Source organism: Oryctolagus cuniculus, chromosome 14 (genome assembly GCF_964237555.1).
Source record: "Oryctolagus cuniculus chromosome 14, mOryCun1.1, whole genome shotgun sequence".
NCBI lineage: Eukaryota > Metazoa > Chordata > Mammalia > Lagomorpha > Leporidae > Oryctolagus > Oryctolagus cuniculus.
In genome coordinates, this window is record NC_091445.1 from 36,193,460 (window position 1) to 36,220,127 (window position 26,668).

General features: G+C 41.9%; 2 protein-coding genes and 1 long non-coding RNA gene across 10 annotated transcripts in view; 2 read left to right on the plus strand and 1 right to left on the minus strand.

Moving 5' to 3' along the window:
- Nucleotides 1-1,256, plus strand: part of GFM2 (GTP dependent ribosome recycling factor mitochondrial 2) — a 65,356-nt gene extending 64,100 nt beyond the window's left edge. For all 3 annotated transcript variants that reach the window (XM_070056889.1, XM_008274542.4, XM_008274543.4), the window contains one exon: nt 735-1,256. In XM_070056889.1, coding sequence (XP_069912990.1) covers nt 735-872 — 138 coding nt within the window. In that variant the 3' untranslated portion in view covers nt 873-1,256. The remainder of the gene's footprint in view (nt 1-734) is intronic.
- On the minus strand, nt 1,192-25,339 carry HEXB (hexosaminidase subunit beta). Its single transcript, XM_002721124.5, has 14 exons — nt 24,723-25,339; nt 21,564-21,709; nt 18,911-18,976; nt 17,355-17,401; nt 16,999-17,109; nt 12,653-12,754; nt 10,310-10,439; nt 6,351-6,531; nt 5,749-5,835; nt 4,149-4,221; nt 3,456-3,630; nt 2,390-2,480; nt 1,772-1,876; nt 1,192-1,397 (listed from the first exon to the last, which is right to left on the minus strand). Exons 1-14 carry the CDS (start codon nt 24,944-24,946, stop codon nt 1,337-1,339), a joined length of 1,599 nt encoding a protein of 532 aa, XP_002721170.1. The 5' UTR covers nt 24,947-25,339; the 3' UTR covers nt 1,192-1,336.
- LOC127487497 (uncharacterized) overlaps nt 25,267-26,668 on the plus strand; it is a 41,491-nt gene continuing 40,089 nt past the window's right edge. For all 6 annotated transcript variants that reach the window (XR_007914351.2, XR_007914352.2, XR_011382135.1 and 3 more), the window contains exon 1: nt 25,267-25,405. This is a non-coding gene — a long non-coding RNA (uncharacterized lncRNA). The remainder of the gene's footprint in view (nt 25,406-26,668) is intronic.

Below are 26,668 nucleotides of genomic sequence, written 5' to 3' on the forward strand. Positions count from 1 at the left end.
GTTACAGTGAGAGGGAGAGGCAGAGAAAGGTCTTCCGTATGCTGGTTCACTCCCCATATGGCCTCAACTGCCAGAGCTACGCCGATCCGAAGCCAGGAGCCTTGAGCCTCCTTTCGGTCTCCCACAGGGGTTCAGGGGTCCAAGGACTTGGACCATCTTCTTCTGCCTTCCCAGGCCATAGCAGAGAGCTGGATGGGAATAGGAGCAGCCAGGACTAGAACCAGCGTCCATATGGAATGCCAGCACCACTGGCGGAGGATTAACCTGTGCTACAACGCTGGCCCCAAAAGCTTTTTTTTTTTTTTTTTAATATTTATTCATTTGAAAGATTTACAAAAAGAGAGAGAGAGAGACCTTCTATCGCTAGTTCACTCCCCAAATGGCCACAACAGCCAGTGCTACACCAGTCTGAAACCAGGAGCTACATTTGGGTTTCTCACGTGGATGCAGGAGCCCAAGTACTTGGGCCATCCTCCACTGCCTTCGCAGGAGCATTAGCAGGGAGCTGGATTGGAAATGGAGCAGCTGGGACTCAAACCATGGCTCTGATATGGGATGCTGGTGTTGCAGGCAGTGGCTTAACCCTCAATATTTTTCTAACCAGTATTTCCTGAAAAATTGGTAAAATGATTTGTAATAACATCACTTTTCCCTGATAACAGCCAAAACAGAAACAATAGGAACAGAAAATTGAAGGCTTAAATTTAATAACCAATTTAAATCATTTTGATTAGGGTTACTCAACTGTGCTTCGAACACTAACATCAGGCTCAGCTACTTTTGCCTTAGAATTATCTACTTATCAAGCTATGAATCCTCAAGATCAGCGTACACTGCTCAACCAGAGAAGTGGTTCAACCAAAGTGTTTTAGCCCATTGGAAATTAAGAGAAAATCAGGAGCATCTCCCTGCTGTCCTCATTTTCAGAAGGAACAATTTTTTTTGGACAAATCAATTACTGTTTCAGCAGATGTAACAGGAAAACTGGTAATGGCACTGGAGCTGTTCATGATAATTTATACAATGACATATGCACTTCGATATTTATAGTAAATGTTCCTCAATGGTGATGTTCATCTATGAAGTTAGAATTGTTAATAGTAGAGACTCAACCCTTTGTGATATATTGAGTAGCAGTAGATAGGTCTTATTTTTGTTTTTTAAGCTTCTCTCACAAGAAAGATACCAGTCTTTTATGTGAACCTGTGTCTTATTTTATATTATAATCAATAAAAAGATATACTTTATTCAAAAAACAATGTAGCAAATTTTGATTCACATGATTTCCAAATCAGTTGATTGTGGTACAGATTGCTCAGGCCTTTTCCGCCCATTGTTATATTTTGTTCTCATTCTCACAATATCCAGTAAAAAGAGGTTCTGCAGCTATTCCACGTCTGTTGACAGATAGCATAAAGAGATGTTTTAGACTGATATAACACCTATATATTTTTAAAGAACTTATAGTTTAAACTAGAATCATTTAAGTCACAGTATTAATATGAAAAAATGGAAAAAACCATTCACTGTTGTTAAAGTGATTCAGGATGGAGTTGTAAGTTACACCAAAATTTTACATATCTATAAAACATTTCTAAGTGCAAATATATATCTTCTTACAGGTATTATTGTCTTACCTACAAGAAATAATTCCCACTTTTCCCTAATTAAATCACAACTTATTTGGTAGCAAAGACAAAACAAAACCAAACAAAAAGTTAGCTAATACTGAATAAGAAAGCATCATAATCTTGAAAAATGTTTGCCATACCTGACCATTCTGCAGCGGTGCCTTGTTAGTCTGTCATAGGCCCCACTCATACTTCTGACATTTTTTTGACTCCAGAGTCTTTCACCAACAGCACTTGCCCGAGGCCTAAAATACAAACCACATATCCACCTAAGCAGCTGAAATTCATGTTTTCTTTTCTTTAAGACTTATTTATTTATTTGAAAGGCAGAGTTAGAGAGAGAAGTCTTCTAGCAGAGAAGTCTGCTGGTTCACTCCCCAGATGACTGCAATGGCAATGGTTAGGGCTGGGCCAGGCCAAAGCTAGGAGCCCAGAACTCTATATGGATCTCCCGCAAGGGTACCAGGGGCCCAGACACTTGGGGCCATCTTCCTCTGCCTTCCCAGGTACATTAGTGAGGAGCTGGATCGGAAGCAGGGCAGCTGGGATTCAAACGGGTGCTGATATAGGATGCCAGCATCACAGGAGGTGGCTTAACGTGCTGCACCACAACACCAGCCCCTACATTCATATTTTCTCAAGTAAATATACAAAACTTTTATTGCTTGGGGAAACTCCTAGAGCTTCCTACTTAGATGGAGAAGGAAAGCTAAGGCATCATAATTCTTAACCCAAATGTTAACAATTAAATTTCATACCATAATCTTGGAGTAAGGTTGGTTGCATCCACATACTCTCCCCATAGGCAAGCTTCTCCACCAATTAGCAGGTTTTTCTGTTGCTGAGAAGCTACATTAGAATCATTGAATTAGTAAAGTTAAGCAGTTCAAGGCTTATATACAGAGGCGGTTTCTTCTGTCTTTATTTATGACACCACTTTCTTCCTACAGTCAGTAGGACCTTGAGAGATATTTGTATTTGTGACATAAAAATACTGGTAAATTTTATTCCCACTTCTGATCTATGGTTTACAGTGCTTGTAACCATGCATGGACTAATGTGAGCCAACATTAAACAAAGATACTGTTTTATGCAAATTTATTTGAACACTAGGAAACCACTTTTCCCCCGGTTGCCCAGGAGATGCCCAGAAATACAAGCTGGAATTCTAGTTTTTGTTTTCTTTTTAATGGAGTGTGACCACCATGCATTCCTTCAGTTTCTACCTCTTGAAAGAGAAATAAAAGGTATTGATTACCTAATGCTTTTTTTAACAGTAAGTATGGCTTTTTGATGCTCATAAAATGTTTTCTAAAAGTTAAATCAATTCCTAATAGACATATAATTCTGAAAAACTTTTTACAGCAAATCCTTTCTCTGAGTAAATTTTATACTACAGTCTGATATACAGAACCAGACAGAGTAGAACTGTTCATGAAAGGATCTAAGAGAATGAAGCTCCACCACCCAGACACCCCTCCCAGTGACTCCATACCCCCAAGGATGCCTACTCCTCAGAACCCCAACAGCACACACATACTGAAGTCAACCCCAGCTTTGCTCAGGTGTTTTGCACTGGAGAGGCAGTTCAGAAGAGGTTACACGAGCAGTCAGATGTCTCATATGTAGAGAGTGAGTGATTAGACTCATCAATGAAAATGGAGATAAAAATTTAAGGGGAGCTACTTATAAAGTTATTTAGGCAAGTATATGATTTCTTTCACAGAGTTTAAAATGAGATGACATTGAGGGGTTTTTTTTTGTTGTTTTAAATCAAGGATAAAACATAAAAGTAAGTAAAGTAGGTAATATCAGGTTAATTACCAGGAAAGTTAAGAGGTTCCACTTGATAGTATGTTCTCCAGTCTTGTCCATAACTAATCACATCTAAGTACCAAGGAGCAGAAAGGATTACAGGGAAGCCAGCATCTGTGATTTGACTTACTTCTTTATTGTACATATCTTCTTTCCACACTTGAACTACTGTGCCTGGTTGAAGCTATTAAAGACACAAATACAGTACATATTTTTAGCTCCATCAAATACTGTAAGATGAATGTCCAGGCATTATGGTTAGGAACAAACATCTGTTTTCTACTTTCCCCTTTTCTCAGATTTAGTGCCATACACTATTCATAGTACGGACTTAAAATTAGAAGTTTCATCAATCTTCAGGTTGCATATTGAATTTTTGCCTTTATATGATACCATTTAGATGCAAAGAACTAAGATAGAAATTTGCATGTAGTCCCATTTCTAGCACACTGAGGTTTTATTTATTTTGAAACTATGAGAATGTAAGTATATATCGACAGTTTTACTTACTACAAAGCTACCTTAATAGCAGTAAAGTTCATTTGTTCATGTCTGTTTATTCTACCCTTCTGAATAAAAAGGGAGCTTAATTAAAACTACTTCAGTTTGTGATTAATAATGGATGGTGAGGGATGAGGGGAGAAAGAGAGAAAATGATCAAGTTTCATATTAGGAGAATCATGTGGATTTCACAATTCTCACCTTAGCTCCAATATCAAAAACCTCTTGCCAAACAATAGAGCTCTTATTTGTGCTTGCAATAATATCCAAAAGCCTAGCATTGAAAAAAATAACAGTTATTTCATATCACGACTAAACAATATATTAAAATATGTACATTTTCTACCAGGTGCCTTTTAGTGTAACAACCTCATAGCAAAACCAGCTAAAAGTTGGGTAGAGAAATAAATAGTTCCTCTCTACTTAGCACATTGCAAGGAACCTACCATAGTGTAGGTTAATAGTAATTTGCTAAATTAATGAACAATGCCCCTAAAGAAGAAGAAGGGGCCTAAGAGTAAATTGGTAGACAACTCAAGAAACTATCAACAGTGTTCTCTCTGGTAATTTTATGGGTATTTTAGAATAAAGGAAAATATTAATCTAGCCTGCCATATTACCTAAATAACATTCTAACACTTGCTGAAATCAGTCCACAAATCAGTAGAGCTATTTAGACAACCTGGGTGCTCTGAAGAATAAAGAAAGTTAGAATGTATCACCAAAAAAAGCTGAATACGAAAAGGCTGGAACCTAGGCTTGTCACATGTATGGTGTAGAACATAGGTTGGCAGACTATACCCTGTAGCCTATTTTTATATAAAAATAACTGAGAATGGTGTATACATTTATTAAGCATTATACAAAATAAAAGGGCAGCATATACAACTGTGGTGGCCCATTAAGCCTCCAAAAAAATTTTAAAAGATTTATTTATTTGAAAAGCAGAATTAGGGAAAGATAAATCTTCCATCCACCAGTTCGCTCCCCAAATGGCTGCAACAGCCATGGCTGGGACAGGCCAAATTTAGGAGCCAGGAGCTTCTTCGGGGTCTCCCACTTGGGTGCAAGTGCCCAAGCACTTGGGCCTTTGTCTGCTGCTTTCCCAGGTGCATTAGCAGGGAGCTAGATCAGAAGTGAGGCAGCCAGGATTCCAACCAGCACCTATGTGAGACGCTGGTGTTGTCAGGCGCTGGCTTAACCTGTATGCCTCAACACTGGCATCAAGCCTAAAATATTTTAAAAGTTTGGTGATTCCTACTATAGAGCAGTGCTGTCCAATGAACCTTTCTGCAATGAGAATTTTCTATACCTGCCCTTTTAAATATAGCAGCTGTTAGTTTCATCTGGCTATGGAATACATGAATCATTACTGATGTACTTAGGGAACTGAATTTGTAATGTTTAGTTTTAATAAATACAGACAGCCACATATGAGTATGTAGTGGTGTTGCACAGCACAGACAGAGCAAAAAGAAATGCTTCTGGAACTGAGAAAAGGGAATGGATTCAGGGGCTGGATGGTGAAGACTTGGCCAGGGTAGCCAGGGTTGTAAGGTGACTTCCTAGAACAGGGGACTGCATTCCTTTGCTTCAGCAGTTACTGAAAAACACTTGAGTTACCCTGTTAGTGATTTAAAGAAAGAAGTAGATACTGCATCCTTTTAAAGAGATTTTTCACAGCATGTATACTTTGGCAAGGAGTAGAGAGTACATGAAAAAATAAAGCATGGTACTGAATAATAGCTTAAATTTTAAAAATCATTGATAAAATATACAGGTAGGTTTTCAAAAAACTTACTTGTGGGTATAAAAACATTCTAGCTGTTTAAAATCTCTGCCAAACCCTTTTTCCTTCATGAACTTTTCGATGTCTGGGTTTGATGCCCTTAAACAAAAATGGTGATTAAAATTTCATTAAAAGCTGTACATGCTGAATCTATTATTTAAACCAACACATATCCCTGACATCATTCCTGCATACTTGAAACTTGCGGGAGGAAATAAAAGAAGCCTAAAATCTTAATTACGATTTATCTTTCTACTGTGCATAATTTTTCCAGTAGCTGATTTCTCATAAAAATGGCTTTCCTTACTACTATACCTGTCTCTCCTCCATTTATGGCTATTTGCAGAGGATTTTTATTTGAAAATTCTCTCCCATTTAAGAACTGCCTTCATTCACTAAAAGGGAAAACAATAATTTTCATTCGTCCATTTTCTTCTGCATCTTGATTCTCCTTCTTAGGAAATGTACATCCTAAAAGAATCTTCTGTCTCAGGAATTGTGTTGCCCAGGGTAAGCCCCTTCAGAGATGTTATCCCAAATCCCTTTCCATGTTGAGCCCTCTACATCTAATGCAAAGGCAGCAGTTCAGTGAGGGGTTTAATGAATCACCATACCAACACCAATATTCCACTTCATCTCCTCCCAGATGAACGTATTTATCTGGAAACACCTTACTGATTTCTTTGAAAAATTTAGTAAGGAAGCTGTAAGTTGTATTCAGAACAGGGTTTATAGGCCCAAAACTATTTTGCTGGGTCGGGTCCTTGTGACATGGAGTCAGGAGGTCTTTCTGACCTAGAAGAAAACACAGTGATTCTTTACAGAGAAGTGTATTAATTGCAACTTTACACACAACTGTACTACAGGTGCTCAACTTATAATGGGGTTACATCCCAATAAATCCTATCAGAAGCTGAAAATAGCTTAGATCAAAATGCATTTAATGCAATGTACCTAACCTACCGAATGCAGAGGAAACTCAAGAAACTCATGGAAATTAACTCATGGAATTAAAAGGTAAGTTTGGAGAGTATGTTTAATACAATGATTAGGATGATATTTGAAACACCCACATCCCATTTCAGAGTACCTGGGTTCGAATCTCAGCTCTGCCTCTGATCCAACTCCCTGCTAATGCTAACCTGGGAGGCAGCAGATGATGACTTAAGTACTTGGGTCCCTGCCACCCATTTGGGAGACCCAGATGGAGTTTCAGGCTCCTGGCTTTAGCCTGGCCCAGCTCCTGCTATTGCATGCATTTGGGGAATGACCCAGAGGATAGAAAATCTATTAGTCTGTTTCTGTCCTTCTCTCTTTCAGATAAATTAACATTAATTAGTACAAGATAAGTTTATTTGGGTATAGAAATATTTAAAATCTGCAAATGCAAGGTCTTCAAAAAGTCTATGGAAAATGGATATCATGAAAAACTTGGCATGGATTTTAAAATTTGCACTAAAACATTTTAATTCCATTTTTCCTAGTTTGGTTTTTTTTTTTTTTTCTTTTTTGCAGTACCCTTTTGTCATAGCTTAGTCACACAGTATCCTGTATCCCCTTTGTGATTGTTGACTAGGAGCTGCTGCTGTTACTGCCACTACCAGAATTTCAATAGTATCATACCACCTATCACTAGCTTGGGAAAATATCAAAATTCAAAATATAGTTTCTATATAATGTGTATTGCCTTCATCCAATCATAAAATTGAAATGTTGTAAGTTGAGCCAGCCTAAGTCGAGATTCATCTGTATTTTGTTGAAACTGAAAGAATTTTTAGGAAGATTGATTGACTGATTGATTTGAAAGACAGAGGGAGAGAGTGAGCAAGATCTTCCATGTACTTGTTTACTCCCCAAGTGGCCACATTAGCATGGCTGGGCCAGGCCAAACCCAGTAGCCAAGACCTCTACCCCAATCTCCCACATGGGTGGCAGAGACCCAAGTACTTGGGCTACCTTCTGCTTTTTCCTCAGGCACACGAACAGGCAGCTGGATCAGAAGCAGACAGCAAAGACTCAAACAGGCACTCTAATATGGAATGCTGGAGTCTCAAGTTGTGACTTACCCTGCTGCACCTCCATGCTGGTTCCAAAACTAAGGTTTCTTTTTAAGATTTATTTGTTTACTTGAAAGAGTTTTGGAGAGAGGGAGAATAAAGAGAAAGAGGTCTTCCATCTCTTGGCTCACCCCCCAAATGCCCAAAATAGCCAGGTCTGGGCCAAGGAGAAACCAAAAGGCTGGAACTCAATCTGGGTCTCCTACCTGGGGAGCTCAGTCCCAAGTACTTGAGCCATCACCTTCTCTCTCTCATTGTTTGAACTGGCAGGAAGCTGCTTCCAAAGTGGAGGAGCCTGGACTTGAAACAGGCACTCTGATACAGCATACAGGAATGGCAAGCAGAGACCTCACCACTATGCCAAGTGCTTGTCCCTAGAGCTGGGGCACTCCAATATTGGGTGCAGGCATCTTAATCAGTATCTTAACCACTTAGGTCAAACACCAGCCCTATTAGTAAAATTTTTTAAGGTTTCAGGAGATGGAAATGCTAACTAACCTCATCGGTTCATTACACATTGAGTATATATCAAATTATCACACTATACCCCACAAATATGTACAATTAGATTTTTAAATGTGAAATCATTTATGAAATTTTCCTACTGAGTTGTAACAATATAAAATAAAGGTATATGTTATTTAAAAGTCCCATTTTAGGCCAGTGTCACGGCTCACTAGGCTAATCCTCTGCCTGCGGCGCCAGCACCCTGGGTTCTAGTCCCGGTTGGGGCGCCGGATTCTGTCCTGATTGCTCCTCTTCCAGTTCAGCTCTTTGCTGTGGCCCAGGAGTGCAGTGGAGGATGGCCCAAGTGCTTGGGCCCTGCACCCGCATGGGAGACCAGGAGAAGCACCTGGCTCCTGGCTTCGGATGCCAGCCATAGCAGCCATTTGGGGGGTGAACCAATGGAAGGAAGACCACTCTCTCTGTCTCTCTCACTGTCTAACTCTGCTTGTCAAAAAATTTAAAAAAAAATAAAAGTCTCATTTTAGGGATGTGGAACCTGAAGAAGAGATATTTCATAACTTATCCAAAGTCACTCAATTTATGAATGGCAGAAGCAGGATTCAACCCCAAGTAGTCTGGCTCCGGAGCCAACATTCCAATCACCACCCTGTCATGTCTGTTACTCTTTGCCAGATCCTAGAAAAACTAAATACTGTCAGACATGTCTTACCCTTTTTGCATTGCCTTTCCCCATGCCGTTCCCTCTACCAGAAACATGAATATATTCTTTGAAGTCTCAGAAGCTTTTTTTTTTGGACAGGCAGAGTGGACAGTGAGAGAGAGAGAGACAGAGAGAAAGGTCTTCCTTTGCCGTTGGTTCACCCTCCAATGGCCAGCGCGGCCGGCGCGCTGCGGCCGGCGCACCGCGCTGATCCGATGGCAGGAGCCAGGAGCCAGGTGCTTTTCCTGGTCTCCCATGGGGTGCAGGGCCCAAGCACCTGGGCCATCCTCCACTGCACTCCCTGGCCACAGCAGAGGGCTGGCCTGGAAGAGGGGCAACCGGGACAGAATCCGGCGCCCCGACCGGGACTAGAACCCGGTGTGCCGGCGCCGCTAGGCGGAGGATTAGCCTAGTGAGCCGCGGCGCCGGCCTCAGAAGCTTTTTAAGTGTTTCCTCATTCATACGTTTTTTCTTTTTCGTGTTTAACAATTTATTTGAAAGAGAGTCACAGAGAGAGGGGGTGATCTTCCAACCATGGATTCACTCCCCAGATGGCTGCAATGGCCAGGTCTGAACCAGGGCTAAGACAGGAGCTTCATCCACATTTCCCACATGGGTGGCAGGGGCCGGCCCAAACACTTGGACCACCTTCCGCTGCTTTTCCCAGGCCATTAGCAGGGAGCTAGATCAGAAATAGAGCATCCGGGACACGAACTGGTGCCCATATGGGATGCCAGCATCACAGGCAGTGGCTTGACCCACTATGCCACAACGCCAGCCTCTCTTGAAACTATTTCTTGAATTCACTTACTGTGTTCTACTTTTTATAATCATTTTTTTATATATTCCTTTCTCCTTATAGTTGTTGTTGTTGTTGTTTTGGACAGGCAGAGTTAGACAGTGAGAGAGAAAGGTCTTTCTACCGTTGGTTCACCCCCAAAATGAATGTCATGGTCGGTACACTGCGCCAATCTGAAGCCAGGAGCCAGGTGCTTCTCCTGGTCTCCCATGTGGGTGTAAGGCCCAAGGACTTGGGCCATCCCCCACTGCCCTCCCTGGCCACAGCAGAGAGCTGGCCTGGAAGAGGAGCAACCGGGACAGAATCCGGCGCCCCGACCGGGGCTAGAACCCGCGGTGCTGACACCACAGGCAGAGGATTAGCCTAGTGAGCCGCAGCACCAGCCTCTCTCTGGTTTTTATACTTAGGTGATACCTAGAAACAGTGACTTGCTTACAGACATAATGTTAATCATATGTGTCAACAGTGCTAGAATTAGATAAACCACAAGAACAAAATGAGCAAAAACCAAGTCATAATATGAGAGATGTAAGACCTCAAACTCCTTACCTTTGCCCCAAGACTGTGTATGTCCAGGAGTATCAAATTCTGGTATGACTCGAATCCCTCGCATTCGGGCATATTCAATCACCATACGTACGTCATTCGGTGTATAGACATGAGAAAAAGAATAGCTTCCCTATAACAGCCACATTTATTCAGGTTAAAATGAACAAAGTGGTTGGTTCTTAACAAGCCTGTTTATATTTGATAGTTATGGTTTTCACCATCAGAGTGTATGTGATATTGAATGACACATTTAAAAATAACATATCACCATAGCTTCAGGAATAGGAAATATACAGAAAAGAGAGAAATTTTCTACTAAACCACACATACCCAAAGGATGATAACCACTGAAGGACTTCTGTCAAATCATGTGTTTACTATATGTCATCAATAAATTCTCTGTACACTTTGGGTTAATCCCAGATTTACTGATAGAAATCTCTGTCTGCACTAGTGTCTCCTGCTTCAAGAACATCTGCTATAATGTTTCAGTTTCATGTGACCATACAACAAAGCAGAAATGAAATGCTGGCCCCCAAAGTGAAACAGCTGAATCAACAGCTCATCAATTTTAGAATCAAAATCCATACATTATTACAAAGCATAGCTGTAGTCTTTCAAAGTCACTGTAAGTGTTGCCAGCTTTAATAATTCTCTTATAAACAGTTCAAGACAGAGAGAAAGGTCTTCCTTTTTCCGTTGGTTCACCCCTCAAGTGGCCACTACAGCCGGCGTGTTGTGGCCAGTGCACTGCACCAATCTGAAGCCAGGAGCCAGGTGCTTCCTCCTGGTCTCCCATGTGGGTGCAGGGACCAAGGACCTGGGCCATCCTCCACTACACTCCCAGGCCACAGCAAAGAGCTGGACTAAAAAAGGAGCAACTGGGACAGAATCTGGCACCCCAACCTGGACTAGGGTGCCGGCACCACAGGCAGAGGATTAGCCTAGTGAGCCGCGGCGCCGGCCTAACTTGATGGTTTTTAAAGATTGCCTCATTCCCTTCACTGGAAAAATTAAAAGTTCAATATTAATTGTAATTAAAGATAAGTCTATTAAAGATATTGTTTAGCAGGCTTCTCAAAGTATCAACTATACCTGCTCAACTTCTAAAAAGTAATCTTGTCCCACAGCCCTCCAGATCAAATCTGTATCTAATCAATACCCCATCTTTCAGTTTACAGTAAATACAGGGGACATGTTAATTGACACTATGGAGACACAGAACCCAGACCATGGAAAACTGACTCATTTTCTTCAACAACAACAAATTACAAGGCAAAAGGGAGACTGAGGTAGGAAGTGGGAATCTAACAATAAAAAGACAGTAGACATATTAACAGACCACAAGGTGTGGGGCTTATTTGCATCTCAATTATAATAAAATGTTTAATAAAGCAAAAACTGAATACTAACTGGTTATCTAAATTGCTGTTAATTTTTCAGTTCCAGTAATGTATTGTGGTTATTTAAAAAAAAATTATCAATGAAATAAAATGTTTGGGGTTGACTGACAACATGGGGGGCAGAGGATATCTGCAGGACAGCCTGAGATTGGCCATGTGCGAACTACTAGAGCTGAGTGATGAGAACATGGAAATTCATGAAACATTTCCATCTGCACTTGAAAATTTCCATAATGAAAGTAAAACAAAAGCATGTGCTCTTAACATTTCAGCCTGAACTATAATAGTGGGGAAAGTTTGGAATTGTAACCAGAGTACAGAATGTAGAGTCTTGATTGGGACCCTTCCTAACTGCAACTATAGACAAAGCACAGAGCTTCTCTGGATGCCACTTACTCCGTGTAATGGAATTAAACGAGGTCCCTCTATGGATCGCCCCCAGCCCAGCTGCTCTACAAGGCAGTCTTCTTGGGCACCTCCCACCAAGACCATCAGTCTTGTAGCCAAGAGCCCGCCTCTCTAAAATTCCCTGCTTAGTGTAACTTTTTAAAAGAGGACAAATACATATTTCCAAATTCTGTTTAAAGCAAATAATATAACTGGTCCCCTTGATAAATATATCTTAGCTGTAAGTTATTTGGGAGTTATTTAGGTCTTCTAAATTGTTTTTTAAATTTTACTTGTAGTGTCCATAGAGTTTATTTACATGTATGCTGGCATAACATTTATAATAACAATTATAGTAGCATTTATAACACAACAAAGACATAACAGTTTTGTGGATCTAAAAAGCTAAGTCATAGACTAAAAAAAACATATAAAACTATGACTATCTTGGATTCAATTTCAATTCTATTCAGAAAACATTTTCACTACAAAATTCTAGTGAAGCTATTCCAAAGATTTTTGGAGACAGACAACAATAACATGAATTACTCACTTTATCGCTTAACTGAGGGAAAGTGACGCTCTGATAAGGGAAAGACTGATCATCAACTATGTGCCAGTGGAGAACATTAAACTTATTAAAAGCCATGGCATCCTGCAAGTGAAATGTGGCAGAAATTACATACTGCACAGAAAACACACAATTCATACTACTGATGTACATTTGGGATTACTGCCATTAAGTCTGATTCTTTTCAAAATGTCTTTTTAAGTAATGAAAAGAAATGTAGAAGAAATAAATTCATTATGCATGCTTTACATTGGCATATAACTATTCAAAAAGCCTGTAGACTTCATATTTATCCTAGACAACTTTGCTCTGTGGGAGGAAAACAAGCTTATAAATTCCCAGTGTTCAGAGACCTGCCAAAAATGGAAAATAACCCCTGCTACATGCAACTGTATTTGGGAATGGAGCAGAGAAAAAAAATGACACAATCTTTTTTTTTTTTTTTTTTTTTTTTTTTGACAGGCAGAGCGGACAGTGAGAGAGAGAGAGACAGAGAGAAAGGTCTTCCTTTGCCGTTGGTTCACCCTCCAATGGCCGCCGCAGCTGGCGCACCGCGCTGATCCGATGGCAGGAGCCAGGTACTTATCCTGGTCTCCCATGAGGTGCAGGGCCCAAGCACTTGGGCCATCCTCCACTGCACTCCCAGGCTACAGCAGAGAGCTGGCCTGGAAGAGGGGCAACCGGGACTAGAACCCGGTGTGCCGGCGCCGCTAGGCTGAGGATTAGCCTGTTGAGCCACAGCGCCGGCCGACACAATCATTTCAATATCAAGGCTTATAAGTTTCATCTATTGGTTCTGTAATTTGAGTGCTGACTTTTATAAATAAAATAAATTCACTACAAACTCAATACAATTCCCAACAATGTTTTTTTTAAACAGTTTTATTTATTTATTTGAAAGGCAAGTAACAGAGATGGAGAGACAGAGAAAGAGATCTTCAACCCACTGGTTCACTCCCCAAATGCTTACAACAGCAGAGGGTAGGCCAGGGTGAAGCCAGGAGCCATCCATGTACTTGAGGCATCAGGTGTTGCCTCCCAGGAGCATTAGCAGGGAGCTGGATTGGAAGCAGGGTAGCTGGGACTCAAATCAGCACTCCGATCTGGGACACAGGCACCCCAAGCAATGAATTAATCCCCTGTGGCAAATGCCTGCCCCATCCCATCAAATTTTGCAGGGAAAGTTTTGGGCAAATGGACACAACAATTTATGTAGACTATGGAGGAATAAACAATACTTAGTATTTATATAAAATATAAGTAGAGTTTTGAAAATGATTTTAAAAAACCTATATGGGGGAGATTTGCTCTGCCAGATAATCAAGACTTGAAGCCTCTCATGGTGCTGAGAAGCAGCTTCCAGACAAGAGGCTGTGCAAACAAATGAGCATATTGAGGATAACAGGACATTAGTTAGAGAAGGACATTACACATATGGATGGTTTTTAATATGGACCAAGTATTGACAAAGTGAGAGCCACTAGGAAATATTTTGGCTTTTAGAGCCATACAGTTTCGGTTGCAACTACCCTACTCTTTAACAGAAAAGGACAATTTGTAAACAAAAGTATGTGGCTGTACTACAGTAAAACTATTTGCAGAAAAGGTACAGAACAGGATTTGGCCCTTGGGCTGTAGTTTGCCAGCCTTTGATATAAAACACCTATAGGAGTAGGAAAAGATGGGTGTGTTCATATAAATGTATGTGTGCACAGAAGAGAGATCTTCAAAAAGGTCACAGAAAATGTATATTCTGAAAAAACTGGATTTCAGTTTTAGAGATACCAAATTATTTTATTTTTATTTCCATGAGTTGTCTAAAGTCTTCTCCTATTTTCTACTCTGTGTGCTGACAGGGCCTGGAAGCAGTTGTCACTTGTACAGTCAATTCCAACTAACACCCTCACTTGTATCTTCCTTCTCTGACTGTGAAAACTATCTTATTATCCTCAGTATACTTATTTATCTTATTTATTTATTATATTTATTTATACTTATTTACCTGCACAATCCGCTTTTCTGTGAGCTATTTCCCAATTGCATCAGCCAAATCCTCATGAAGAGGACAGTGAAGCTTTAGCCTTGATTACCTGGCAGTGAACATACCTATAGCTCAAACTTAAAAATAAAAATAAAATAAAAACAAACAAAAAATTATTTATTTGGAAGGCAGAGTGACAGAAGAAAAAAATTAGAGACAGATCTTCCATCTACTGACTGACTTGCCAAATGGCTGCACCAGCCTGGGCAAGGCCATGCTGAAGCCAGAAGCTGGGGTGTCTACCTTGTTCTCCCATGTGGGTGGCAGTAACTCAAGTACTTGGGCCATCATCTGCATTTGCAGGATGCTGGATTAGAAACACAGAATAGCTGAGTCTCAAACCAGGCACTCAGATATGGGGTGTATGGGTGTCCAGAGTGGCAGCTTAACCCACCATAGCACAACACACACCCCTCCTGTAGCCCAAAGTGAATTAGAAACATTCATCATTGAAAGAGTTCCTTGAAGAAAAGCCTTAATGCAGCCTGGAACAGCCAAAGGTAATTGTGGAACATCATATGCCAAAAAAGCAAGAAAGTACCCAAGGGTTGAAATGCTGAAGAAATAAATTCATTATATTGACTGATTTTCAAAAAAGATAGCAAATATGTGCCACATTGTTGGCCAAGCATACATGGTCATGACCTGTCTAGAAGGCAGTCAACATTATTTACAAAAGTTAAGCTGTTCCAAAAGACAAAAACTGCATTTTTAAGCCCAGAAATTCACTTCTAAGAATTTACCTTCAAAAAATAAGCTTGCAAGTATGTAAATACATACATTTAAGAATGCTTTCTCTGCAGAACTATTTATAATAGTTGCCCATCCATATGAGATGGGTTAAATATATCATGGTACAAAAAGCGAAACATTCAACTGTTTAAAAGGCAGCAGAAGTAAAGTCTTTTTTTTTTTTCTTTAATTTTTTGACAGGTCGAGTTAGAGAGACAGAGAGAAAGGTCTTCCTTCCATTGATTGGTTCACCCCCCCCCCCCCCAAATGGCTGCCACGGCCAGCGCTGTGCTGATCCGAAGCCAGGAGCCAGGTGCTTCTTCCTGGTCTCCCATGCAGATGCAGGAGCCCAAGCACCTGGGCCATCCTCCACTGCCCTCCCGGGCCACAGCAGAGAGCTGGACTGGAGGAGGGGCAACCGGGACAGAATCCGGCGCCCATATGGGATGCTGGTGCCGCAGGCAGAGGATTAACCAAGTGAGCCACGGCGCCGGCCCCAGAAGTGCAGTCTTATGTGAGTTTCTAAAAAAGTCATATTGTATGTATTAATATATTCATTTTTAGGGACATTTAAGTTAACCTTTGGTAAATGGAATTATGAGATGACTGCTTATTTTCTGCATATCTATATTGCTTAAATGTTTCACACTAAATTTTTTTCATAAAAGTCACAAAAAAATTCTTAAGAGAAACAAAATGAAGAGTATTAATGTAGATGTAAAAACAGTTTTGTAGTGGCAGGGGATCTTCATAAATGACTCAGTGAAGGGGCAGAAAGGCATGTAAGGAAACCTTCCCAAACTCCTGCCACATCAGTGAACAGGGAGGTGATGGAGGGGATGAACTGGTAAAAACCCCTTAAGATAAAACAGTTAATGTCACCCTCCTAACGCCTACTACCCTGTGGTTACATAGTCCCTTAGAACATTTCCCTGGAATAAAGCAACTCCCAGACTCCTTTCTGTGCCACTTAAAAAAGAGTTAAAATGGAATGGGCATTTAGCCTAGTAGTTAGGTTGCCCACATCCCACATCTGAGTGCCTGTGTTTGATTTCCAGCTGTGGCTCTTGACTCTAGCTTCCTGCTAAGGCAAAGAGTGGTAGCTCATGTAACTGGGTTCCTGCCACCCACGTGAGAATCCTGGATTGTGTTCCCAGCTCCTGGGTCTAGCCCTGGCACAGCCCCAGCTGTTGCAGGCATCTGGGGTGAGAACCAGTGGATGTCAGTGTTCGTGTTTGTGCATGTGCACCTCTCAAGTAAATCAACAGAATTCAAGTAAAGGTTATAAAATTATAGGACACTAACCAGAAGCCAGGTAGCCATTGTTTGCTAACCGAAAGTCAAGATACATGATTTAACCTTGAGAGAAGAATAAAGGGCCACTGGTTAGTGTTAAAACTGTCTTTCTCTTAACAGCTTAAATACCTTGGAATGTGAGAGAGTGAAGCCCAATTCCCTCTGCCCCACCATCCAACCTACACAGCAATGTCAGTAACAACTCACAGGGGGCACACCTTCAAAATAGACACTGGATTCAAATACAATAATTACTTACCAGAGTTCTTAAAATAGTCTTTACTGGCAGGTAATGCCTGGATGTATCAATCAAAATTCCTCTATGAGGAAACCTTGGGTAGTCAGTGATGGTGGACTCATTGATGGTGAACTGTAAGACAAAATTTGATTTTGTTGTACAATTTCTCTTTATTTTAGCTCAGTGAAGATTACATCTATCCAAATGAGTAACAGATCAAAGATGAGAACAACAACAGTAAGTGAAATTTACATTTACCAGCTAAGATAAATGTTTGGGCAAAAGAAGCCTTTAGAAAGCCTTAGCCAAATAGGTGTCATTTTCCTAGAAGTAATGTGTCTATTCAACAGTTTTTATGACATAAAAGCCATACTTACAGTCCCATAAGAATCTTGATAAACTAACTGGCTAAAGGTCTCTAAACCTAAGAAAAGTAAAATGTATTGCATTAATTTACAAAACAGCAAACTGAGACAATAACAGTGGTATTTATCCAAACACAGACTCATAACCAGATAAGGCAAATGAAACATGTCAGTCCCACACTCTAACATATTTTCTAAAATCAAAGCTGGATCTTTTAAAAAATCTCTGTCTCTCTATTCATCTAATAACTGTGCTATAATTCATTGTATCCATTCCATGGGTTTTATTTGAATGTTAAACACAAAAAAAAAAAAAGAATAGTGGTTAAATAAAATGCCAGTTTCCTAATAAATCTATAACATTATGAGTTTTTAATAATTAAATATTAAAGTCACAGAAGTTATTTAGGGGCTGGCATTGTGGCATAGTGGGTAAATCCACTGCCTGCGATGACAGCATCCCATATAGGCACAAGTTTGAGTCACGGCTACTCCACGTCTGATACAGCTCGCTGCTATTCTGCCTGAGAAAGCAATGGAAGATGGCCAAAGTGCTTGGGCCCTTGCACGCACATGGGAGAACTGGAGGAAGCTCCTGGTTCCTGGCTTTGACCTGGCCCTGACCTGGCCCAAACCTGGCTGGTGCAGCCATTTGGAAACTGAACTAGCAGATGGAAGATTCTCTCTCTCTTTCTCTCCTTCTCTCTCTCTATAATTCTGCCTTTCAAATAAATAAATCTTTAAAAAAGGTTATTTAAATTTAGCAAAGGGAAAAAGCTCAAAAACCTATGAAACTATAAATAATGGCCCAATTTACAACTTAGAGTGTTTTTATTGTAGCTGCAAAGACTATCGCCTGAACATTTTTTATTCAAGTGGCTCATTCCCTTAATATACTAAATTATAGGTTCATTACTCTGACTGGCCTTGACTTTATCAGGATTCATCATCTAGCTGACGGGGTATATATCCCGGGAAATAAGAACCATACAAAGAAATAAGAACCATATAAATTTTGCTATGCTTTCCTCGCTTCCCACTCTCCTCAAACAGAGGTTCATGCTAGGAAGAATAACTTGAGGATTTTCTGTTCAGTGGCAATACACTCAATTATCAGTTTACAATACATCACTTTGAAAGTCTGATGTTAAAGAGAAAATAAGGATATCTTGGGTTAGAATCTGGTTACTGCATTTTCTTGAAAGTTCTTCATTTTGGCACGGTCAGGACAAACATCAGTAAGGTTATATTCTCCCTAGCAGACCCTGACAACATAGGCAACCAGGCTAATAAAAGCTTAGAACCGCTTAACATTATATATAAATAGCTCAGATAATGGTGAGTGCATTACATTTATAGTAAAATCTGTAAATATTTTCATATTCTGTTTTGAAATGGGATTATAGTTATACCATTCTGTGGCTATAAAGCATAGCCTAACATGCTTTTAAGTACATTTCACAGGAACCCCTTTGGAGCTCCTCCTTTAAGGTAGCAAAATTGTGCTGTGCTTCAACAACAAAGCACCAACTACAGCCAAAGCAACAACGAAACTGCATGCAACTTGCCTCGTAATGCTCCCCAAACTTTGTTGGCCTTCAGCAAAGCCAGTGGTTCTTTCACAATTAAGGAATCTGTGTGGAGGGGGAGAAAACACACTTTTGTTAATTCCTTATTGACACACAATATATTTCCTAAAAATATTGAGTATTTCTAGATCAGTCCTCTCCAGCAGCCTCTCCACTTCAGTGTCCTGTAGATTTCCTTAACTGCCCCAGGCCCAAAATAGCCCTTTCCTCCTCCTTCTCCATGACACGCCAAGCTGGGTCTCATCTCAGGGAGTCTCAGCACCCTGTCTTCTCATTTGAGCAGCTCAAGACAGGAACCTGGGAATCATCTCCAAAATTCTTCATTTTCCCGGTTATTCTCTCTAATTGTCTCTAAACATAGTGAATCCTAGTTAAATCAAGATTTCAAGTAAAAGCAAACTTTCCTGAGTGCCCACAATTCCTTTATAACCTTCAGGTGTCACTCAAATCTTCTACTCTCCTTAAGGCCAGGGAGTTATCGCCACTATTTTCCCTTCAGGTTTATTTGTTTTTCCTCCGACTTGCCCTGCATCCACCCTCCCTCAGTATCACCTGAAATGTGCTCTAAGTCTTACTTCCTAACTCCTGGTAGCTTAGTTCAGCTTTGTCCCACTCAATTAAATGTGCACATCCATCGGGAATGTAGCTCTAGTTGACTGCTTCTACACAAGAGGGGGCTGATTGCCCAGGCTTTGACATTGCCCTCTGCCTAGGCTTGGCCCAACAATCATGTTAGTTTTTTAGAGACCTGGGCCACATCAACCACAGAGAAAGGAAAACGCAAAAGAGCACAGAGATGGAAAGCTATGTAGACTTTGCTTCGGTGAAGACACTAAAGGACTCGAGGTTAATGATTTAGTACTGTGTGATCTCAACTAGATCCTCCACTGCCACCAGCCAGGCTGTCATAGGATGGTTGCCTGCAGGTAGGGATAAAAAGCCCTATCAATCATGTGACTGTCTCATGTGACAATCTTCTGACAAGACAGCCTTTTCCATTAGAAGATTAGTGATGAGTTAGCAAAATACTACACTAGGCACTAATTTAAACTTAAACTAGTTTATCCTTCAATCATAAAATTTCACAATTATCTTCTCTCGAGGGGCTTCCCTTTTGACATAAAGAGGGTTGCAGAATGGATTGGAAGATAAGCTATGACCCTTCAGGCTCAAAACAATGCATTTCCTAGAATTAACAATATGTATTTCTTAGGCTGATAGCAAAGATTTCTTGGCAACTTAATGGCCATTTCTATCTCTAGTCAGATTGCAAAAGCTAATTTATTTAGTGTCTGAGTATCTCTGAAATCCCATGGTAAATTATCTCATTTCTCTTCTATGACCAGCTACAGAACTGAAGCTATTCTTCCAAGGGAAGTATTATAAAATCTCACCTAATACCAGGAGGATGAAAACATGTCTAAGGACAAAGAATTTTCTCTTTTCTATAAATATGCAGCATTTTTCTATCCTTATACTCAATTCTCCAGTCTGCTTTTCCTTGCATTGGTCATCTATTACACACGTCCTCATATATCCCCTCTTTCACTCTGTGATGCAATTCCATATTATTCCCAGCTAGCACGCACCCCATAGAAGAGACCTGCCCTTTCAAAATATTCCTTTCAAAATAATTTGGGAAAAGCCAGTCAAAACTTTATATAACTAAATGTTGATTATATTATCAAATGAAACAGCTCTTTTCATCCCCATCCTCCAGTGCTGCACTTTATCTTTGTTTAAAGTTAGATCATAGAGACCATGTATACAAGCACAGATGTGTCTTTAAAGATAAAAGGTGTTAAGAAATTGCCTAGGTGTTCAAAACTAAGATTGGCTGACCAAGTTCATCCACACAGTGGCAAAACATTATTCAGCTATTAAAAATGATGTCAGGGCAGGTGGTGTGATGCGGCAGGTTAAGTGACCACTTGGGACACCTACATCCATGTAGGAGTGATGGTTAAAGTCCAGCTGCTCTAATTCCAATCCAGCTTTTTGCTAATGTATCCTGGGAGGCAGCAGATGATGGCTTAAATTCATGCGCTCCTGCCAAGAAGACCCGATTCCAGGCTTCTGGCTTTGGCTTGTCTCTGCCCTGGCTGTTGCAGGCATTTGGGGAATGAAGCAGCAGATAGAGTCTCTCTTTATCTCTCTCTCTCTCTCTCTCTCTCTTAGGTATATGGAAATAAACATTTTTTTAAATGATGTAAAAGAAGAAAAGTGAAATTTTCAAATGTTTACAATGCATTATACAAAAAGCAGAATACAAAGAAGCAAAAATGCAAAAAGCAGAATACACATATACAAAATTACCCACATTTCAACTCTGTTATATCTAAAAAATATGTATATACCTGAAATAGCAGTGATTAATTCTATCTCAGTACTGGGGTTATGAGTGATTTATTTCTTCCTCTTCTTCACTTATTGTACTTACAAATTTTCTAAAATGTCTATGTACATTGTTACTATATAATCAGACTTTACAGGTTATTCTTTAAATAGAATTTAGAAACTCATACTGGCCAAGAACTTACAATGGTTCCTGGCATGGAGCCCGATTCTGGCTCTGAAGTCTGTTCATGAACAGCTCTGAACACAGTGTACCCATTGTCACACAGACACTTACAAGACTCATCAGAATCCAGGCTGGGGAAGGCATCACACTCCGACTCAAGGACAACAGAAACCAGAAGTTGCTGTAATTGTGTTCCATCCTGAAATTTAGCAGGGTGATGGTGCCACTTGTGGAAACCAAAAATATATTCATAATATCTGCATGAGAAATAAGTTCAAACAAATTTAAAAGCATGTTAGTCAAATCTTAAATATTTATATGCCGATGGACATTGTCATGACTCCTCAAAACCATGGCACCCACTATTAGTCCAACTAGAACTTCTCACCACAAGCTGTATGTTCACAATCACTTGGAGAGCTTTTTGAAAATCTTCACATCTAGACCTACAGAACCAAAATCTCTGAGAATGGGATCCAGACATGGACATTTTAAAAGCTGCCCCCACACTCCCAAGTTATACGCAGCCCCTGTTAAGAACCAGGAATTAAACTCATCATAGTAATCCATCACTCTTAGGTGTCAAAGCCAATTCTAGATAGCAAATGTGTGTATGTGTGTGTGTGTTGGAAAGTTCCTTTCTTAACCAAATGGCAAGAAAATGTTGCTTCTCTTTATGTGATGCTAAGCTCAGTTGCAGCTACACTCAAGGCAGAGATGAAAATAATATGGATCCCCAATGACACTGTGGAGCTTCTTAGGCAACTACCTTTAAATTATTGCCTGGTTTTGGACTTCTTAATGTGTAGGTTAGTAAGTTTCCTTATTGCTTAACCCAAACTGGGCCAGAGTTCCCGTTTCCTTCCAACCAAAGTGTCCTAGCTGATACATAAACCTCACAAGGAAGGTCACTGACTCAGAATTCTCATGAGAATGTTTAAAATTCACCATCTTTGGGGTCTCAAATATCAGAGGTAAAATAATATTAAATAAAATTGAAAGAGCAACTGCTTATATAATTTTTATAGACTCTGATAAGCCTAGAGGTCATATATGCCACTTATGTAAAGGAACATCTTGTGCTTTTCCAGGAAAATAAGGAGAAGTAGGAAATTTCCATGGGTTAGGAAGTATATGGAAGTTAACCAGTGAGAGAATGGAATGGATGAAAATCTTGAGAGCCTTTCTCACAGGAAAACTTGGGCAGATTTAAAGGAAGTTAAAAGTACTGAAGTGGATACTTAAAAATGATTATGATGAAAATGTTATGTGTATTTTACTAAAAATAATAAAATAAAATAAATGTAAAATGATAGCAAATGAAGCACTAGTTTGTCCCAAATAAGGAAAACCATGGCCCTGGATAGCAAAATTCTAACAGCAAATTCAAAGGGTTCTGAAGTAATAATGCCCAAAGTACTGGGTTAATTTAGCCTTCCAGGAAATGAAGGAGTCAAGTTATTCATTCATTTAAAAAAAAAAAAAAAAAAAAAAAAAGGCTGGCAAGTGAGGGACCTGTTCTAGAAGCTGAAGAGGCAGCCACGCACCTAACAGCCCCACACTCCGCCTGCAAAAAAACCACACTGCTTCCAAGCACAGTTTGTGATAGCGTGGGCGCTGCACTGGCAGAAGTCAGGTGACTCTCAACCATGTGGAACCTGTGTGTTCCCCACCTAGAGCTTTCTGAACAACCCCAGAGCTCCAAATCCTCCCAACCCACTGCGCTTTCATTCCGAGAGCCACGCTGCCCTTGTGAGTTCCTCGAATGCTCACTGGCATGCTTTCAAGTCTTAGCGACAAGCGCTGACAGGTTTTATACCCTGTTGCCCAACAACAACAATGCCAGGTGTAATTACTAAGTGCTTCCCACCCAGGCCTTGTTTTCAAACCATCTCACAGCTGACTCAAGTCCTGGTTACCTACATATTATTAACTTATGTCACCCATGCTGTCCTGCCATATTCACATCACTCAAGCATCTCACCAGGCTCTTGTTTCCTTTTGCATGAAGCAAAGAGAAAATCCAATTTTACAAGCTGAGTGAAAAGGCAAACATAGTAAAGGTGGTTTTTATTTTTTCCCCTAAAGATTTGCAACCGTTGTCATGAACTTGAGACCTTCAAGTAAATTTCCACTCAATTCTATCACAAGGAAGTCGAGTTCTTTCGTTTTACATCCTCACCCCAGCTCTAACCACATAGCACTCCTACCTGTTAGCAGGTGGCAGAGGATGCCCTATCTCTGCCATCAGTGAAGGGTCTTCTGCCCAAGCCTAAGCTCCAGGCATTCTGGGATCAGAACTCATTAGGCTAGTGTTGTATTTTCCCAGGGGCTGTTTGGTGTCCTGTAGGCACCAGTAAGCGGTAACTCTAACCATCAGACAGCATCTGGGGGTAGAGGGAAATGGCACATCTGGCACCAAATGAAAATCTTCAGGGACTACACACCTTCGGGGCTGTCCTGCTTACACAGGCCTCACACCTATGGCACAGCTTGTGGCAAGCCCAAACTCCCACAAAGCAACCTGACTTGTCCACAGTGAGGTTAGCTGAGCAGACTCTGAGCCGGCTGCCTCCCATTCTCTCTATGGCCAAAGGGGTTGGAGAGATGAGAGAGCTTTGGAAGCCTGCGTTGCTAAATAAGTGACTCAAAGGTTTTAGGGGCTGCAAAAGAGGAAGCAGAAAGAGCAAGCCCATGACCGATGTTGAAAATCACGAAGACAAACAGATCCTGCCCAAGCACTGGCCACCGATTTGGGAAGAGAATGGGAGTTTGAAGGCAGGGTACCCACATCGGGGCTCTTGCCATCCCTCCTGGGACCAGGAGACATGCGGAGCAGGAAGGGACGGGTGTGAGACCAGCTTATAAACGAGTCAACTTTGGGGAACCCCTGGTCCCTCCGATGCGTCCCTTAAAATCCCTTTCAAACAGGAAGCTGTCACGTCCCTCCCAGGCACCAGCGTCTCTATCGCACGTTTTCTGAGCTTTTGTAATCAATCTGCTCCTTCCACTGCAGATCTTACACCGAAAACAGGGTGCTGAGCACCCCAGGCGTACCCCTAAGAGGCAGAAGGGAGGCGAAGAGCTTGGCTCTCACTCCGCGTGGGTTTGAAACGGTCCCGCCATCTCTAAACCCGTGACCTGAGTAGGGTCGCTAACCTGCTCAGAGACCGTGCGAGGGTCCGCCCAGCCCCCACCCCACCCCGGGTCGCCCGCCACACGCAGCCTGGATCCCCGTCCCCTCCCGGGTGTCGCAGCTGGAGCGCTCACCGCCGAAAGGCCTCCTGCAGCAGGGAGCAGGAGGGGCCCGCTGTGGAGTTGGGGCCGTGGCGAATGTAGAAGTTCCCGGGGTCGAGGTGTAGCGCGCTCAGGGACACCTGCACTGACACTGGCAAGGGCCACAGCGGCGGACCGCCCCAAGCCGAGGCCGTGGGGGCCTGCGTACCCAACGCCAGCAGCAGCAGCGGGCACAGCATCCACAGCGGGCGTTCCATGGCCGCTTGCCTGCTGTCTGCTGGGTCTGCCCGGCCTCGGCCCCCGGCCCCAAGTGACTGCCAGCAGTGCCCGTAGGAGGAAGTGCTGGGGCCAGAAAGCCACAGTCAGCTGACCGCGCGCCCCGCCCCGGACTCCGCCTCCGACCTCGGGAGGAACCGCCCCAGGGACCGCGTCCCCGCCACTCCCCGGGACGGCCTCCTGGCGTGCTCTGGGTGGAAGCGGAGGCGAAACAGCAACCTCGAATACAGGGCGGTCAGAGCCAGCCCGCTTCTGCGCGCACCCGCCGCAGCTGGCTCTCCTGCGGGCCCTGGTCAAGTCCTTGGGCCCCCTTGGTTCTCCCGCGGCGCACGCCAGACCGCCGAGAGTGTCGTTTAGTTCATTTGCTCGTTAAATGTAGACTTTTCCGCTTTCATGAACACGCCCTTCCTGTCTGCCCGAGGCAGAGATCTGAACACAAGGTAAATAACGATGACGGGAGAAGGGCTGTGGAGTCGGAGGACACAGAGAGGACGCCGCGGCCCACGCCGATGTTAGCGTATATTTGTAATGCGAGATTAGTATTGCCGAAGCTAAATTTTTAGAAAAGCTTAAAACATGGCCGGCGCCGCGGCTCACTAGGCTAATCCTCCACCTAGCGGCGCCGGCACACCAGGTTCTAGTCCCGGTCAGGGCGCCAGTTTCTGTCCCGGTTGCCCCTCTTCCAGGCCAGCTCTCTGCTGTGGCCAGGGAGTGCAGTGGAGGATGGCCCAAGTCCTTGGGCCCTGCACCCCATGGGAGACCAGGAGAAGCACCTGGCTCCTGCCATCGGATCAGCACGGTGCGCTGGCCACAGTACACCGGGTTCGGCAGCCATTGGAGGGTGAACCAACGGCAAAAGGGAGACCTTTCTCTCTGTCTCTCTCTCTCTCACTGTCCACTCTGCCTGTCAAAAAAAAAAAAAAAAAAAAAGCTTAAAACATGATTGTTGTGAAATAGAATGAAAACGCATCAGATGTTTATTGAAAATTTTCATTAACAAATAATTATACACATTTATGAGGAACAGTGTGACTTTTTTTTTTTCTTTGTGTTCCTAGAAGTGTATGAAAACTTGCAAGATTTAGAGGTCAGCACCATAGCATACCCGGTAAATTGGTGCATTTCCCTGATGGCTAGTGATCCTGAATATTTTATGGACCTGTTGGCCATTTGTATTTCTTCCTTTGAAAAGTGCCTAGTTATATCCTTTGCCCATTTCTGGGGTGTGTGTGTATGTGTGTGTGTGTGTGTGTGTTTAAGATTTATTTAGAGATAGAGGGAAAGAAGGAAAGAGTGAGAGAGATCTTCCATTTGCTGATTCACTCCCCAGATGGCTGCAGTGGCCGGAATTGGGCCAGGCTGAAGTTTAGGAGCCTCATCAGGGTCTCTCACGTGAATGGCAGAGCACCAAGAATTTGAGCCATCTTCTGCTGCTTTTCCAGGCACATTAGCAGGGAGCTGGATCAGAAGTGAAGCAACCAGGACTTGAACCGGTGCCCATAAGAAATGCTAACACTGCAGGCAGTGGCTTAACCATCTATGCCACTGTGCCAGCCCTGACATGATTATATAGCGGAACCAAAAGACTGTACCAAGAGACTACTGGAAATGATAGCAAACTCATCGCAGTTGCAGAATACAAAATCAACACACAAAAATCAACAGCATTCATATTCAACAAGAATGATTTGACTGAGAAAGAA